This window comes from Struthio camelus, chromosome 14 (genome assembly GCF_040807025.1).
Source record: "Struthio camelus isolate bStrCam1 chromosome 14, bStrCam1.hap1, whole genome shotgun sequence".
In the NCBI taxonomy this organism is placed as follows: domain Eukaryota; kingdom Metazoa; phylum Chordata; class Aves; order Struthioniformes; family Struthionidae; genus Struthio; species Struthio camelus.
Genome location: NC_090955.1, coordinates 21,193,482 through 21,207,681, shown reverse-complemented (window position 1 = coordinate 21,207,681; position 14,200 = coordinate 21,193,482). Strand labels below are relative to the sequence as shown.

Here is a 14,200-nt window from a genome sequence, read left to right as displayed (position 1 = left end):
TTACCCACTTCCGTAAGTGGGGAATACTTTCCTTTGTGCCAACTGGGTGAAATCTGATTCATTAAGTGTTTAAAGTGTATTATCTTTGGGATTCTTTGGCGAAAGAAAGTGGAAATTATTTTATTATGACTACTGTATTAAAATGTATGACTCCAGAATTTAAAGAATATATCTTCTTGATCATTGTTTGGCAGAGCTGAACATGTCTGTTAAAATGCTAATTTGGCTCCAGCTAAATAAAATTCATCAATGCCGTTTGTTATCTTTATGGTTAAACTGATTCCTGGAAGACACCCCAATGAAGCAGATATTACAGTTAAGAGAGTTTAGGAAAGCTTTAAGCATGAACTTCAGGCTTCAGCAAAATACGTCTATTGAAGTTTCATCAGAGAGCTGGGCTAAAATGGGTTTACTGGGACACATAATTTTAAATAGTAGAAATCTTCAAGAACATTATGAGGTGATCTCATTTCCTTGGAAGTCTGTGCAAGCTTTGTTGATGTTTTAATGTTGCAGGATCAAACCTTTCCAAATAAATTCTAGCAGTGATGTCTAGTAGTGTATAGTAGTGATGACACTGCTTTCATCATTGTTTTCCCTAAGAATAAACTCCATTAATCTCTGTAGGACTTGCAGGCTATGTTACACAAACCCTGCTACTTTTTAGAAGGAAGGTTTATCTTGCTAATTATTTTATATGTATGTATGTATACACACACATATACTTTTTTCGCAGGTATTATTGACAGCACACAGGTGGAACAGAGGCAGGTTGTAGCTGTGACTGGTGATGGAACCAATGATGGACCAGCACTTAAAAAAGCTGATGTTGGCTTTGCGATGGTATAATCTTAAGCATATTTATTGCTGTTTGTGTCATCATAAGCTTGCCATCACAGAGTTTCTTCATTCATGAAATGTTGAGAAGGTTACTTACTACTTGTTCAGTGAAGCAATAAATTGGAAGGAGCGGGCTATGCTGCTTCAGAATCCTTTAATTTACAGTGATAAATTCAGAGGTCTTGTTTTGATATTTTTTCAGTATTTTATCTAAGGTAATTTTTGAATATATGCAGAATCCTATGCCAGTTCAGAAAAACGAACTCCGTGTTCTTCACAGCAGTTGAGTACTATTTTGATTTGGTAAAATCTATTGCTTTTGCTATATGCTATTGCATGTATACAGAAGTTACCTTCTCAACATATTCTGGCTCTGAAGACATATTAATATTCTACTGTATATACAGATATATGTAATTCTAATTTGTGCTAGTGATTCTGTTCTTGTATATTAATAATTAAGATCATCAACAATAAAAAAGAGCATAAGCAGAAATTCAGTAGTCAGTAAACCGACAATTTAAAACACACTATCTTATCACGTGAATTCCACTGCTTTCTGTCAGCTCCCTGTTCCACCTCCTTGTTCATTTTCAAAATAGTCTCAATTTACCAGTTACCTAGCAAATATAAAATGCAGAATATACTCAGCAGTCACTGTTACTGTGTTGGGGAGTGTCTGTGTAACTGTGGTCTTTGAGTAAGTACACAGAAATCTGTGTTCTAATTGTCTTTGTACTTTCCAGGAGATAATTTTATTCACCATTAATTTTTTCCAGGGTATTGCTGGTACAGATGTCGCAAAGGAAGCCTCAGATATTATCCTAACAGATGACAATTTCAGTAGCATTGTGAAGGCTGTAATGTGGGGCCGTAATGTCTATGACAGTATCTCCAAGTTCCTGCAGTTCCAGCTCACTGTGAACATCGTGGCTGTGATTGTGGCTTTCACTGGAGCGTGCATTACCCAGGTAAGGTTAACCTCAGGCATTGCTTGAAGCGGGGGGGGGGGCGGCAAATCCTCCCCGGCTACAATTTCTTTTAAGGTTTGCATTTAATTCTTACTTTGTGTAGCAGAAAGCATGCTTTCTGAAGTTCTCCCGAAAATTAAGCATGTATTTAGGATCGAGCTGATAAATGTGAAAGAGCGGTTGACAAAAGGGAGTGTACTATAATGCATGTTCTCCTGGAAGTAAACTGCTTTCAGGAGCTGCTAATTCTGGTGCTGCCTCCATACAGCTCCCTGTTTTTGATTATGTGTTATTGTCATGACTGAGCCTGGGGTGATAGGACAGAAAATGCCAGGGAATGGAAGAAAGAAGAGGTTAGGTGTCTTTGCCTTTTCCCTCTAGAATATTTCACTATATAAATGCATCTTTCTTTATGGATTATGGAACAAGATTGTTATTTTCAAGATGGAAGGGCTGACATACAAAAGTAATCCTAACGAGGAAGCTTTTCGACTGATGATAAGACAATTATTTTGTTGCTTTAAGGCGAGCACTTTTAATTTTAGGGCAAATAAAACGATGACATGACACATGCAGTTGGACCCCAGTCTCTTTTTCTCCCTCCAGATTAATCTCTATTGCAATCCTGGTGTGCATGTAACATATCTCGGTCTTTTACAAAAGCAAACAACAAACGTTTCCTTCAAATTACTACTTCTTCATTAATAAAAATTAAGTTTTCTTTTATTCTACAAGAAAACAGGAAGCATTTAGTGCAGCATGAGGTTTTTCTCCTTCATTAGAAAACAGCAAAACACGCTGGTTTTAGTACTGTCACTGGCCAATCCTAAAATAATGTATATTTCAAGAGAAGCCTCAAGTGCTGCAGACAGGTGCTGTCACAAAATGCCTTTTTGGATTGAGACACACTGTGGGAAAGCTGATGCTTGCCTGTGGTGTGCATCATACAGATGCACGTACCCATTCCAGCAGGTAAATTCCATCCCATGCACACCTGAGCAAAACAATGAATAAGTCATGAGCTGTGCTCTAGGGTAAACTTACATTGTAATCATGGAATTGCTACTTGAAACCGGAAACCCAGGTGCCTTTACACAATTATGACGTCAAATTTCTCCCAAGTCTTCACTGACAGTAAGAGGCCTCATCTGCGCTGAGCATGAAGAGTCTGCAAGGCCTCAGCTTCTGCTAGCACCCTCACAACTGCTGGACGAACACAACTGTACATCATCATTTACACATCTAGCTCCTCTGAGCTAAGCAAGCAAGAGACTAGAACTTGGACGGATTCACTGAGAGATCAGAAATGGCCTTTTATGAAGCAAGTGGAAGTGATCTTGACCAAGTGAAGTAACTACTATACTCTGTACAAAGGAAGCGCTGAAACCTCAGTTCACTTCTTTTGCCAGAAGTAAAGAATTGCCTGTGAGCTGCTAAGTGCTTGTGCCCTGCCACACTGCTCCCAGGTTTTGATTATGCCTTATTGTCATAACTGAGCCTGTGCTAAAGAGACAGAATAATGGATGTTGAGACAGAGGTTGGATAACTTTGCCTCTTCCCTTGGGAAATATTTCTAAGCACACTGAGAAAATGTTTAGTTATGAGTGAGTGATTGTTGCTGGTAACAAGGAGTACGTGAGTAGTGACTAAAAGTCTGGAAGGTAAATCCTTCTGGATTTTATCAATGGTACAAAATAACATAGAAAAAAGTGTTAATAACAACATGGTAAGGATACCATAACTGGAACTGAGACGACCACTTCCTTTTAAACCCCTGCTTTACAGACATTCAGTCGCGACCTATTAACGTTTCTTTTAAGGTGAATTTTTTTTGGTTAGTGTTCAGTGATTTTAAATTGCTTTTGTAAGAACGAAAGGATATATATTTGATTTGTCAACTAACAGATTTCTTTTCTACTCTTGAAGAGCTTCAACTTAATATTGAGTGCAAAGACTGTTTTCAAGGAGGTCTAAGTGGTTGTAAAGTGCATGTTCAGTGTAAGCATGAAGCTTTTCTAATTCTGGACTTCATCGTCCTTCCTTGAATCATTCCATTGCCTTCCAAAAGGATTTGGATCAGGCCCAACGTGTGTGTATTGCTCCGGTGGCCTAGAAGGAAGACCAATGCTGAATCTGCCTAGCCTGCTGGTGCTGTTTAGAGGTTTTTTAGCGTACGCCTCCTAGGATTTCTGCATTTCTACCCTGAGCAGATTCTTATGCCATTCCTTAATTCACCACTAAAACCACAAATCCAAAAGAAGAGTTCTGAAAGGCTCTAAAATTAGAACTGTAGCAAAAAAGCAACAGCTGATTTCCATTCCTGTTTATGCGCAACTACCTGAGTGCTGATAATCTCAGGCAGTTCTCCTTTCTAGCTCATTCAACAAGGATCTTGCCTAAGAATGAGCATTACGATGTTAGGCTTTGACTTAAAGGTTCTAGCCAGTGAAAGGGCGTTCGTTATGTCTGTTTGGCTTATAAGCTTTAATAAAAATTACCCGTGGGAACATACTGTACCCTCTGGTTGCTATAAAAATAGCTCTAGTACAGAATGCACGATTATCCCGAAAAATCTGGGGTACAACAGGCTAGGTGCACACAAATAGATATAATAGTCTGCAAAACTCTATGCAGATCTTAAATTATAATTTTGACTGAAACATTTACGTTCTGAATAAATAAATGGAGTGAAAATCCATAGTTTCCGAGAGGCAACACAGCTTTCTGTGACCTTGAAAATGAATATAATGAAGGTCTGCACTGGACTGAATTTTACTTTGCTTTTACACAGTCAGTTTGGCTTTTTTTGACACACAGAACATAGTTTTATTCTACAGTTAACAGGTTAATGTTATAACAGGCTACCCTTTTTGTGATGTTTCCTCATATCTAGAGTGAGAAAACTTCTGATTAGGTTTTAGAATTTCTTTCATGTTGCCTAATGTCAGCTCTCAAAAAATTTGTCCTGGAATTCAGAACTTGCATACTGGGGTGCTTTGAACATAAGACTTCATTTATACTTAACGATTCCCTTTATGGTGTTTCTTCTGTTCGGGCTTTTGAAGGTACAGAGACATTCAAATCTTTGTTTTGGCTAATTTTCCTAACACTTGGTTGTCGTCTGCAACTGAATAGACTTAATTTTATTCAGTCTTGATACCGCACTTGCATCTGTGTATACGTAAATATGTGCATATGGTCCTATCTCTACAGGAGTCCTAGTGAAATCAGTGCAGCTCTATATTAATGAAAGTGTCCAGCCGTGTGAGTACTATTATTAGTGAAATGAGACCTCCAAGGAGCACACAGAGGATGCGTTGCCAAGTAGGAATTCTTTCTTTTTGCTCCACCGTGCCTTAGATGTGTCATGGAGAGACTTTAGAAAAATACTAGGTAGGGTCTGCGACCATTAGTGATCACTGGGAGTGTCTACTGCTTTTTTTCTCAAATACATAAATAAAATCAGTGTCCTTGCCAAGTTCCACTGCAGGAACTATTGTTTAGCTTAATTCTTTTAATGTTAATCAAACAGCTTTTCATTTATCTGCCTAATGCCTGCTTCAGCAAGGTGCTGCTGGCAGAGAAAATATAAATATTTCTCTTTTGTCCTGGTTTCCCAGTGCAATCTCTCCTACGTGTCCGGAGTGTATGTACATGTAGATGCACTCTGGTATTATGTGGAGATTATAAAGGTCTAGCAGTGGGCCATGAAGGAATTTATTATGCAGAAGATGAAACGGGACCACTGCAATCAATTTTTTCCTATCTGCCATGGGTCCCAACATGAAGTCATGCTAGTAGAGTGAGAGAAGTCACGTTCAAAGCGGCACAGGAATTACAGAGTTAGGGCCATGTGATGGCAACCTCAGGGAGACTGCTGCCAGAACTAAGCTGCCCTTCTGAGGAATCTAACTTACATGAGTCCCTTTTTCAGCTTATAGCAGCTCAATCTACAAGCCAAAAATTCAGACTTTTTGACTAATAATGAACTTTTGCATTGTAGCTCTGTGATTAGATGAAGCACTTTGAGATCTTGCTCAAACGAGAAAACCAAGCTCAGAGAAGATTTTGATCAACAGCTGAATCAGGAGCGCTCAGCCTACAGCTCTTAGTTGTGTGTCCGGTGACCATGCCACACTCACTAATGACATCAGTTTGGTGTATAATTGTCCTTTCTATTCAGCAAGCATTACTTCAGGTTAAACCAACTGATTTCTTTTTCCAGTACATTACTGAGCTACAGATTCTTTCATGTTCTGACCTCATTTACTGGATAACGTGGCTGCAGAGTCCTTGGTTCATTCAGTAAGGGTTCTTTTTTGGAGCTCTGCCTACGGTTATTGTGAGTTTTGTACTTTCAGTGAGTCAGTGCTCCACATCTTCAAGTATCATATGGAATTCCATACGTCCTTCACGAGATCAGAAAGTTCACTCAGTTTCCTTTCCCCAACATATACACAGTGCCAAGAAAATACTGTGTCGTTCTATATGCAGCCGTTAAAAAAAATCGGTGTATATATGAAATAAGCTGTTAAAAACATACAGTTCAGTCAAATGGAAACAGTTTTTAACCGGAACTATAAAGCTAGCAGGTTTATTTCCATACCAAATTTCAAATCTCTATCTCCAGCTGTTGAGGCAATATAGCTATTTGAAAAGGCTGCACTAAAGTAAGACAAAACAAAGCCCGTTTTTTTAACATTTTATATTCAAATTATTATTCTTGTACTTAGAGAAAGACTTAATGTTTTAGCAGAAGTTAGGAACTGAAAACAGTGACTCTATAGAGCATTATGTTTGGAAAATTAAATGTTAATTAAAAAGCACAGTGAACTACTGCATGAATCACTTACTGTTTCTACAGACCTTGTTCAAAAAATGAGGATGATGTATACTTACATGTGTAAGGCAGTAATTTACATGGTTAGTTTTTACTGTAGACCTGCTCTTGGCAAATCCTAAAAAAATGGTACTGGCAAATTTAAAAAAGCCATAATATAAAATCAAAGTATTTATTGTTCAGCTGGGTTTCTTGAAGACTGAGAAGCGCAGAAGTAGAATCAAGGATGCTGCTTCTGTTCAGTTTGTAGACAGTGTGATTTTAGCAACAGCTGAAGTGAAGACTGAAAATTTTTGCATAAATGTATATAAAGTTAACCTACTAGAAGCACTTATTTTTGTGAATCTGTGCGTGTGTTCTGTGACGAATGGGAGCAAAGAGGTAAGAGCAGAAACACCTTTATATTCCCTTACAGCTTGTCAACTAAATCAAAAGTAACAAGCTCTAAAATTTGTGAGGCTCTGTGTGTCACAAAGGATTTGTAGTTTATTTCCAGCCGTTGGTGATTTGTACTTTTACGCGTTTCCAAGATGAAGCGTAACATCACTTGATTTAAGGGGCTTTTTCCTTTTACCTTTAGGCCAATGCTAACCTCTTCCAAGGTCAAGTGGCAAAGAGTTTGACAAATAAGTGGTGATTTTGGGTGGTTTGCAGTTTGAACAGCTTTCATCCGCAAAGTTTGTCAGAAAGTGAATGAGGAATTCTTTGGCTACTCAGTTAGTGGCCAAAATACAGGGAAAAGAACATTGAATTTGCATCTCACTTGCACAGCATAAGCAACTAAAATCTGTAATGGAAGGTAAAGCTCCTTAGCTGATAGGCATTTTCCTCAGTTTCCACCAACTAATCAGAAATCAGATAGAGCTGCAGTGGAAATTTCATTCCACTGCCTGCTCAGACTAATGTGTATTTAATGTTTTGGCTTCAGCTTAGAATGAGCTTTCACACTTGACTGAACAGCGTAGCACTGCCAATAATAGATAATTATTAGAGGCACTCTAGCCACCCAAGGTGATTGGCAGTGTGAAATGGTGAGAACATGCTGTTGCCAAAACTGCCAATTACAGTTGTGTGATTTAGAGACAGAGGGAATTCACAGATGTAGAGACTGAGAGAATCTGACTTCTCGTTATGTTAGGAATATGTCAGGTTCTGATAGACACCTGAATACTTGGCTCTGTTTATTAGGCATAACAGACAAATTTGTTTTGTTGACACAGAAGTCAGTACTTGAAGCAGCAAATTCACCTTCTATAACATCTCCAACCGGACAATGTTTCTGAAAAGAAACTTATTAACCAGGCAGGTAAAACAAGGCAAATTCTTCAATGGAAAACACGCTTTCCTTATCTCTGTATACTGTGTCAAGCTCTCTGGTTCTCTGAGTCCTGTCAACAAACTGCTTTTAGTACAAGTACCCTCCTTGTTTGAGCCATCAGTATTAATAAAAATTAAGGAGATTTCAAATTTGTGACAAAGTTTGTCATGATTGTTTTTGGTTTAGTTTTTTAGGCACCTCTAAAAAAATACAGGTGTTTCCTTTTTCTGCAACTGCATATCAAATGCGTGAGCTAAGCTCGCCAGATAAACCTAGGCAATGCATCCCCTGACTAGAATCTACAAAGACTAATCATCCTCTCTTCCCTGGTGTATGCAACCTGTAAGACTTAGAAATAGTAGGTAGCTTTTCTCATTTCCCTTGAGTAAGTAAAAAATGAACTTTTAAAAATCATTTGTATCAAAACAGCTGTAAATCTCTAAGGTTTTTTTTAATATTTCCAAAAGGAAAAAATACCTTAACTTGAGGGAGAGTTAAAATATAAACCAAACCCAACAGATACTAAACCACTTGCCCTTGTTCTCTGTGCTTTCTTTGGACACGGAATGGATATTGGCCCTCGTTATTTGAACTTATGTAAAAATGCAATGCTTCCTTTTGATTGGATTTGATTTGGCTTGTGTCCTGTCCCATATACTTCCTTCCTTCACTGATGTGCCATGATAAAATACAAGGCATAAAAATAGTGCTCTGAACTTCAAACTTTCACATTGTAGATTAACTCCCTTCTATTATAAATTTTGTCAGATCAGTATCCCATTCCTTTAGATTTCTATTTTCCTAAGAAAAAACGTTTTTCTGAAACAGAAAGCAGATCTCAATAATGCAGCCTGTTTTATGTTTAGACTAAAGGCGCAAAAAGTTGTGAATTACAAAAGAACCTACTTTGTTTCTTCTGATATGGCTCCCAGAAGTGATTGCAACAATGTAGTGCAACTGCCCCAAAGAATTAGGGACGGAGATCATTAGCCAAACCCTTCTAGTAGTCATCAACTACTAATATATATTAGTCATCAACTAGTACAGATTTATCTTGATATTTATTTAATTTTGTTTTGTTCTAAACATCATCTAAAGTCCTTTGTAGAACGAGCATAGACTGTTTCCTTCTTGAATTAAGTGAGGAAAGAGCTCCTTCTAGTGGCTGGTGATCTGGTTCAGATAGAAATACTTAATCCTGACAAGTAGTAAAGTTGTTTCCTAATTTCAAATGTGCTATCCTGTAATTCAGTAAATGGATCAATATTTTCTTACTTTTAAGGCTTTGATATATTTTAATGAGCTTCTGAATTTTTTTTTTTTACCGCAAATACTCAGGTTTTTTTCTCCTAACTATTTTTAAAAGGTCTGATTTAAGTAAGACATGTACTAAAATGTCTTAGTAATTGTTCCATCATTTTTGAATAATATCACGTTGTTTCCAAAAAGCAGATAAGTAAATTGTAATTAAGTGAAACCTGACTTTTTACATTGTTTCCGTTTAATTTTTCTTCCAGGAAAAAAAACAGTTACCTAAATCTAGCTGAAAATTCAACCATGACGCACAAAATAACACAGCATATTATAAAAGGAATTCTAAAGTGGATAATGTTACATTCTGTAAGATTTGTGGGACTGTAAATATTCCTAATTGAAAAGACTGGAGAGAAATCACTTATCTTTGCCCAGAAAAAGGAGTATTTTGTATTTCTTGTGCATTTCTTGCATCAGAAATACAAAAAGGATCATCCTAGGACTGACCAAAGGTTCAGGTATTTCAGTACCCTGTCTTCAACAGTGCTTGCAGTAAGATGCAAACACAATAAATGAATTGACCACATTTATTTTTCTAGGACATAGGTAACTTTCTAATGTGTCTCCACAGGACTCTCCTCTAAAAGCTGTGCAGATGTTGTGGGTCAATCTAATCATGGACACCTTCGCCTCGCTTGCACTGGCCACCGAACCCCCGACAGAAGCCCTATTGCTACGAAAGCCATATGGCAGAAACAAGCCCCTTATATCGCGCACCATGATGAAGAACATCCTGGGCCATGCTGTTTATCAGCTTACTCTCATATTCACGCTCCTTTTTGTTGGTAAGAAAGTTTGTTAGGCTGTTTGCTTGGTTTAGAAGCAGCATGATCCTGTAGCCTGACATGTCAAAATGCAGCTGCTTCATGCACATATTAAGCCTGTCAGAGCTGAACAGCTAGCAGGACTGAGCTGAACAGTGGGATCAGAAACATTACATGAAACTTAACAGACCCAGGAGAGGGTCATAAGGTAAAAAGGGGATAGTTTAGTCACCTCTCATAATGTTCTTTGCACTGGGAAAGCCCTCTTTCCTTTTTTTTTTTTTTTTTTTTTTTTTTGGCCTCCGAAACAAAATCTAGGTTTGGGCTTTGGCAGTATTTGTAAAGACATAACATAAAAGGTTATATTTTAATCAGAGTATCTGTCCTGCTCTTTCTGTAGTGAAATTTCATTTTGGGACTTGTCATCTTTAACAAAAGATAAAACAAAACCAACAAAAATCAAAATCCATTTTACCCATACCTGGAGATGCTCTAATCAGGGAGCAAAATGTTTGCTATAGTCTATCAAGAAATAATGTGGAACTTAAATAGTATAGATAAGCAAGCAATCAGTACTAGATGATACAAATAAGGCTTTTAATACTTAGAATGGGTTCTAAATGAAAACAAATATCTAATTATTTTTACCCTGTTACTTCTGGACTCTTATTCAGGCCTTGCTAGCAACAGATGCTTTTTATAGGTTGTATATGGCAGAGGGGAGGGAAGGAGGAGGAATGCTTCTTATTGCAGGGAAGAGTAGGGGATAATAACAGATTGCTGCTGTTCCATGATAATGAAAGGAATTTGCTTAAATGGCTGATAGCTTTATCAACTGGGTATTGTGCACTTGACAATACCATTGCTGTTAAACTGCATGTTTTCTTTCAGATTTCTTTTTATCAGCTAAATACAGACTTTCATATAAACTGTAAATGTAAATTTGTGGTTGTAAAAATCTTAAGAGGTTTTTGATCTCATTTGCGGAAGTCTTGCTCCTTGCACCTTAGCAATAACTAGGAGCTTATAGGATGCTCAAAGGAAGCGATGGCCTGTTTATACTGGAGCTATTTAAAGTGAGATTGGCAAGTTTTGGAGAGAGGTGATCTCTAGTATCATGTTAGGCTTACAGTGTATTTTGAGAACGTCTTGTGAGCCTACTAAAATTGTCATTTTTAGATCCTCCAGAACAAGCACACACGCTCTTGCCCATTCATGTGATATGAATCTTGGAGCAAAAAGTTCTGTGAACTTTATGGGAAGTTCTCATGGCTTTTGATGAGTACTGAGGGTTAAAAAACTTTACGCTGAGCCCTGATGAAAAGAAAACCGGGCCTTCCTCCCACTCTGATTATTTCTGTGTGTCTCTGGACCCCATGCAGTACTTTGAAGGTCACAGCCCACCCAACTTCCTCATAAGCCTAGGAAATTCAGTCTTTTCCTTTGTAAACTTTAAGAGGCTCAGTTTCATCTGCTGGGGATGGAAAACAGTGCTTTTCCTCACTGTCAATTATGTGACTGAAGTAAATTCTTGAGGGGAAGATGATGGGTCCTTTTTCTTTTTTCCAGTGACCTCTAAGCAGCTAGGCAATATTCTAAACTCAGGTTTTCAATAAATAAATTCAAAATTAGTAAGAACTGTTTCTATTTTGATTAACTAATACTTAATCTTTTGTCTTAGGTTTCTGTAGAGACCAGTATGTCAAGTTCATGTTGCCTTTCTTCCCTATTTTTTCTGTGACATGGCAATAAATATTTTACCAGTGTGTTTGAACATAATGACCTTTGATATCTTTGGGGCATCAGAAACTGAGACGTCGTTGTCTGTTTCTGTCAAACTGTGGAATAAAAAATCTCAACCTCCGCTCCTGATCTCGGCCTAAAAAACTGAAAGCTAATCTATTTCTGTAATGACGTTTGGAATATGTTCAGAAATAAAAAACGGATGTGAGCTTAAACTCTATCACTGCATGATAGCAGCACGTTCAGCTTTACCAATTAAATGATGCAATGCAATGATGGGAGAGTTAAGAATAGGCATTCTCACTGAGGAAAGTATCACCCATGTATTTGTGTGCATGTATACTGAATGCAAATTGAATGAAAACAAATAGATGTAATGATTTTGTGTGTGTGTGTGTTTATATAAATATAAAATTATTACATCTATTTGCTTTCATTCACTTTTTACTTATTGTTTGTATGTATGGAAGGAGTGTTTCCCAATACTTTGTTAGTCTCCCTGTAGATGTATAATCTGCTTAAAAATCTCTGCTCTCTCACAGCCCAACTTTTGTGGCTTCACATTGTGTTAATGATATATTCATGATATTACAGTTTTTCTGTCAAAAGACTATAAACCGAATTCTTCTACTGGAGCTAAACTTTTTATTCCCTGTGACTTGAACATGAACTTAAACATCCCAAGGCAAAAAAACCTGAATGATAACTTAGCTGGTGGAATTATGACCTCACAAGGTTCAAGATAAACCTGAGGAAACCTTTCTTCTTTGTTCAGAAATTCAAATTATAATACTAGTGAGATTGCAGAAAATTTTTTTTCAATTAAAAACACACTGCCCATGTAACTGAGAGCTACTTCCATAGCCATCTTTACTTTTATTTAAGTTTTATTTGTTATTTACTCTTTCATATGAACGCCCCAGCCTTATTTTAAGACAGTACCTCTTTTGATTATCGTGTGTCATCTGTAAACTTTGGGTATAAGAAAAGAGGTCCATCTGGTGCAGGTATCTTTTCAAAAACCTTACCACATTTTACAGCTAGTCATCATGGGAGGTACTATACTCTTTTAACAGTCAGCTCTAAAAGTGATAGTCAGTGTATCAAAACAGACAGTGATTCACGATATTGTGCTTTCAAAGCAGACCAACAGAATGATCAAAAACAAATCTAAAACCAGGAATGTCTGTGATTTTATCATTACTGGGCTTGAATGCTTGTCAAGAGTTCTGACATACTGGATTAGTTAATGGCTGAAAAAAAACTACTGAAGAATGGACGCTTCTAACTGTTGTAGAAAATGAGAACCATACTGTCAACAGTTCTTTCTTGGTACCTCAGAAAGAACTGAATCCTTAGCATAGTTACTACTCAGAGGAAAAGCACCACTGAAAACTATTTGAGCAGGTATACTGAGTTATTAGATAAAAGTCATCATTTGAGAAACTTCTCAGTCAGGAAGTTGAGATGTCTTTTGCTCGCTACAGTTTAGAATTTAGCCTATATTAAAGTAAGTGCAGAAAGCAAGCTGGTAAAACAGAGCAAAGGGGAGGCAACCTGCTAAGGCAAACACGGGTAATAAAAAAAAGTTTGATTATTTTATTGTAGTGGAAACATTTATTTTTGTCTTATATCTAGGTGAGAAAATGTTTAAGATTGACAGTGGGAGAAATGCACCACTTCACTCTCCTCCTTCAGAGCACTACACCATTATCTTCAACACCTTCGTCATGATGCAGCTGTTCAATGAAATCAACGCACGCAAAATCCATGGCGAGAGAAATGTCTTTGATGGCATCTTCAGAAATCCTATTTTTTGCACTATTGTACTGGGTACATTTGCTATTCAGGTAATCACTTGTGCAGGAATTAGTAACTATTCAACAGAAATTTGCCTTAGGGTTTTTTTTTTTTTTTTTCTATTTATACTTTTTGGCAATCTAAATGCTGTAGGAACCACAATTAATAGGAAAACATCTGGTTTCACATGTTTTCTCAATCAATACCTGGGTCAATAATGGAAATTTTTATGTAAGCTTACTAACACAGCATAAATTTTGACTATTATCACTAGGTAAAATCTTAAATTGATCTGAAGTTATATAATAATAGCAGTGATCATGATTTGCTGATATTGTAACCATCTTTTTAGAAGACATTATTAATATTATATCCACCAATAGCAACAAAGCAGTTGACGTTTCTTTACCACTATATGAATAGCCTATAAATAGCTAATGCTGATCCGTTCTTCTGAGGTCCAAAGGCCATCACCAAAGGTTACCTGACGTTCTTGGTAGGACCACTTTTTGGTAGTAATTCTTTACATCCACCTCGCAAATTTGTTGGCCCAATGATGTGTGAACGTAATTACAGAAATGCACATTTTTCCCAAATAATTGTAATTTTT

At 37.1% G+C, this 14,200-nt stretch overlaps 1 protein-coding gene and 1 long non-coding RNA gene across 21 annotated transcripts in view; one reads left to right on the top strand and one right to left on the bottom strand.

The window, feature by feature from the left end:
• The window catches only part of LOC138060931 (uncharacterized), an 87,923-nt gene that overhangs the window by 8,121 nt on the left and 65,602 nt on the right, over positions 1-14,200 (bottom strand). The window lies entirely within an intron of this gene.
• ATP2B2 (ATPase plasma membrane Ca2+ transporting 2) overlaps positions 1-14,200 on the top strand; it is a 430,065-nt gene that overhangs the window by 388,481 nt on the left and 27,384 nt on the right. For all 20 annotated transcript variants that reach the window (XM_068906748.1, XM_068906742.1, XM_068906746.1 and 17 more), the window contains 4 exons: positions 737-843; positions 1,620-1,811; positions 9,855-10,068; positions 13,429-13,640. In XM_068906748.1, the coding sequence (XP_068762849.1) occupies positions 737-843; positions 1,620-1,811; positions 9,855-10,068; positions 13,429-13,640 (725 nt within the window). The remainder of the gene's footprint in view (positions 1-736; positions 844-1,619; positions 1,812-9,854; positions 10,069-13,428; positions 13,641-14,200) is intronic.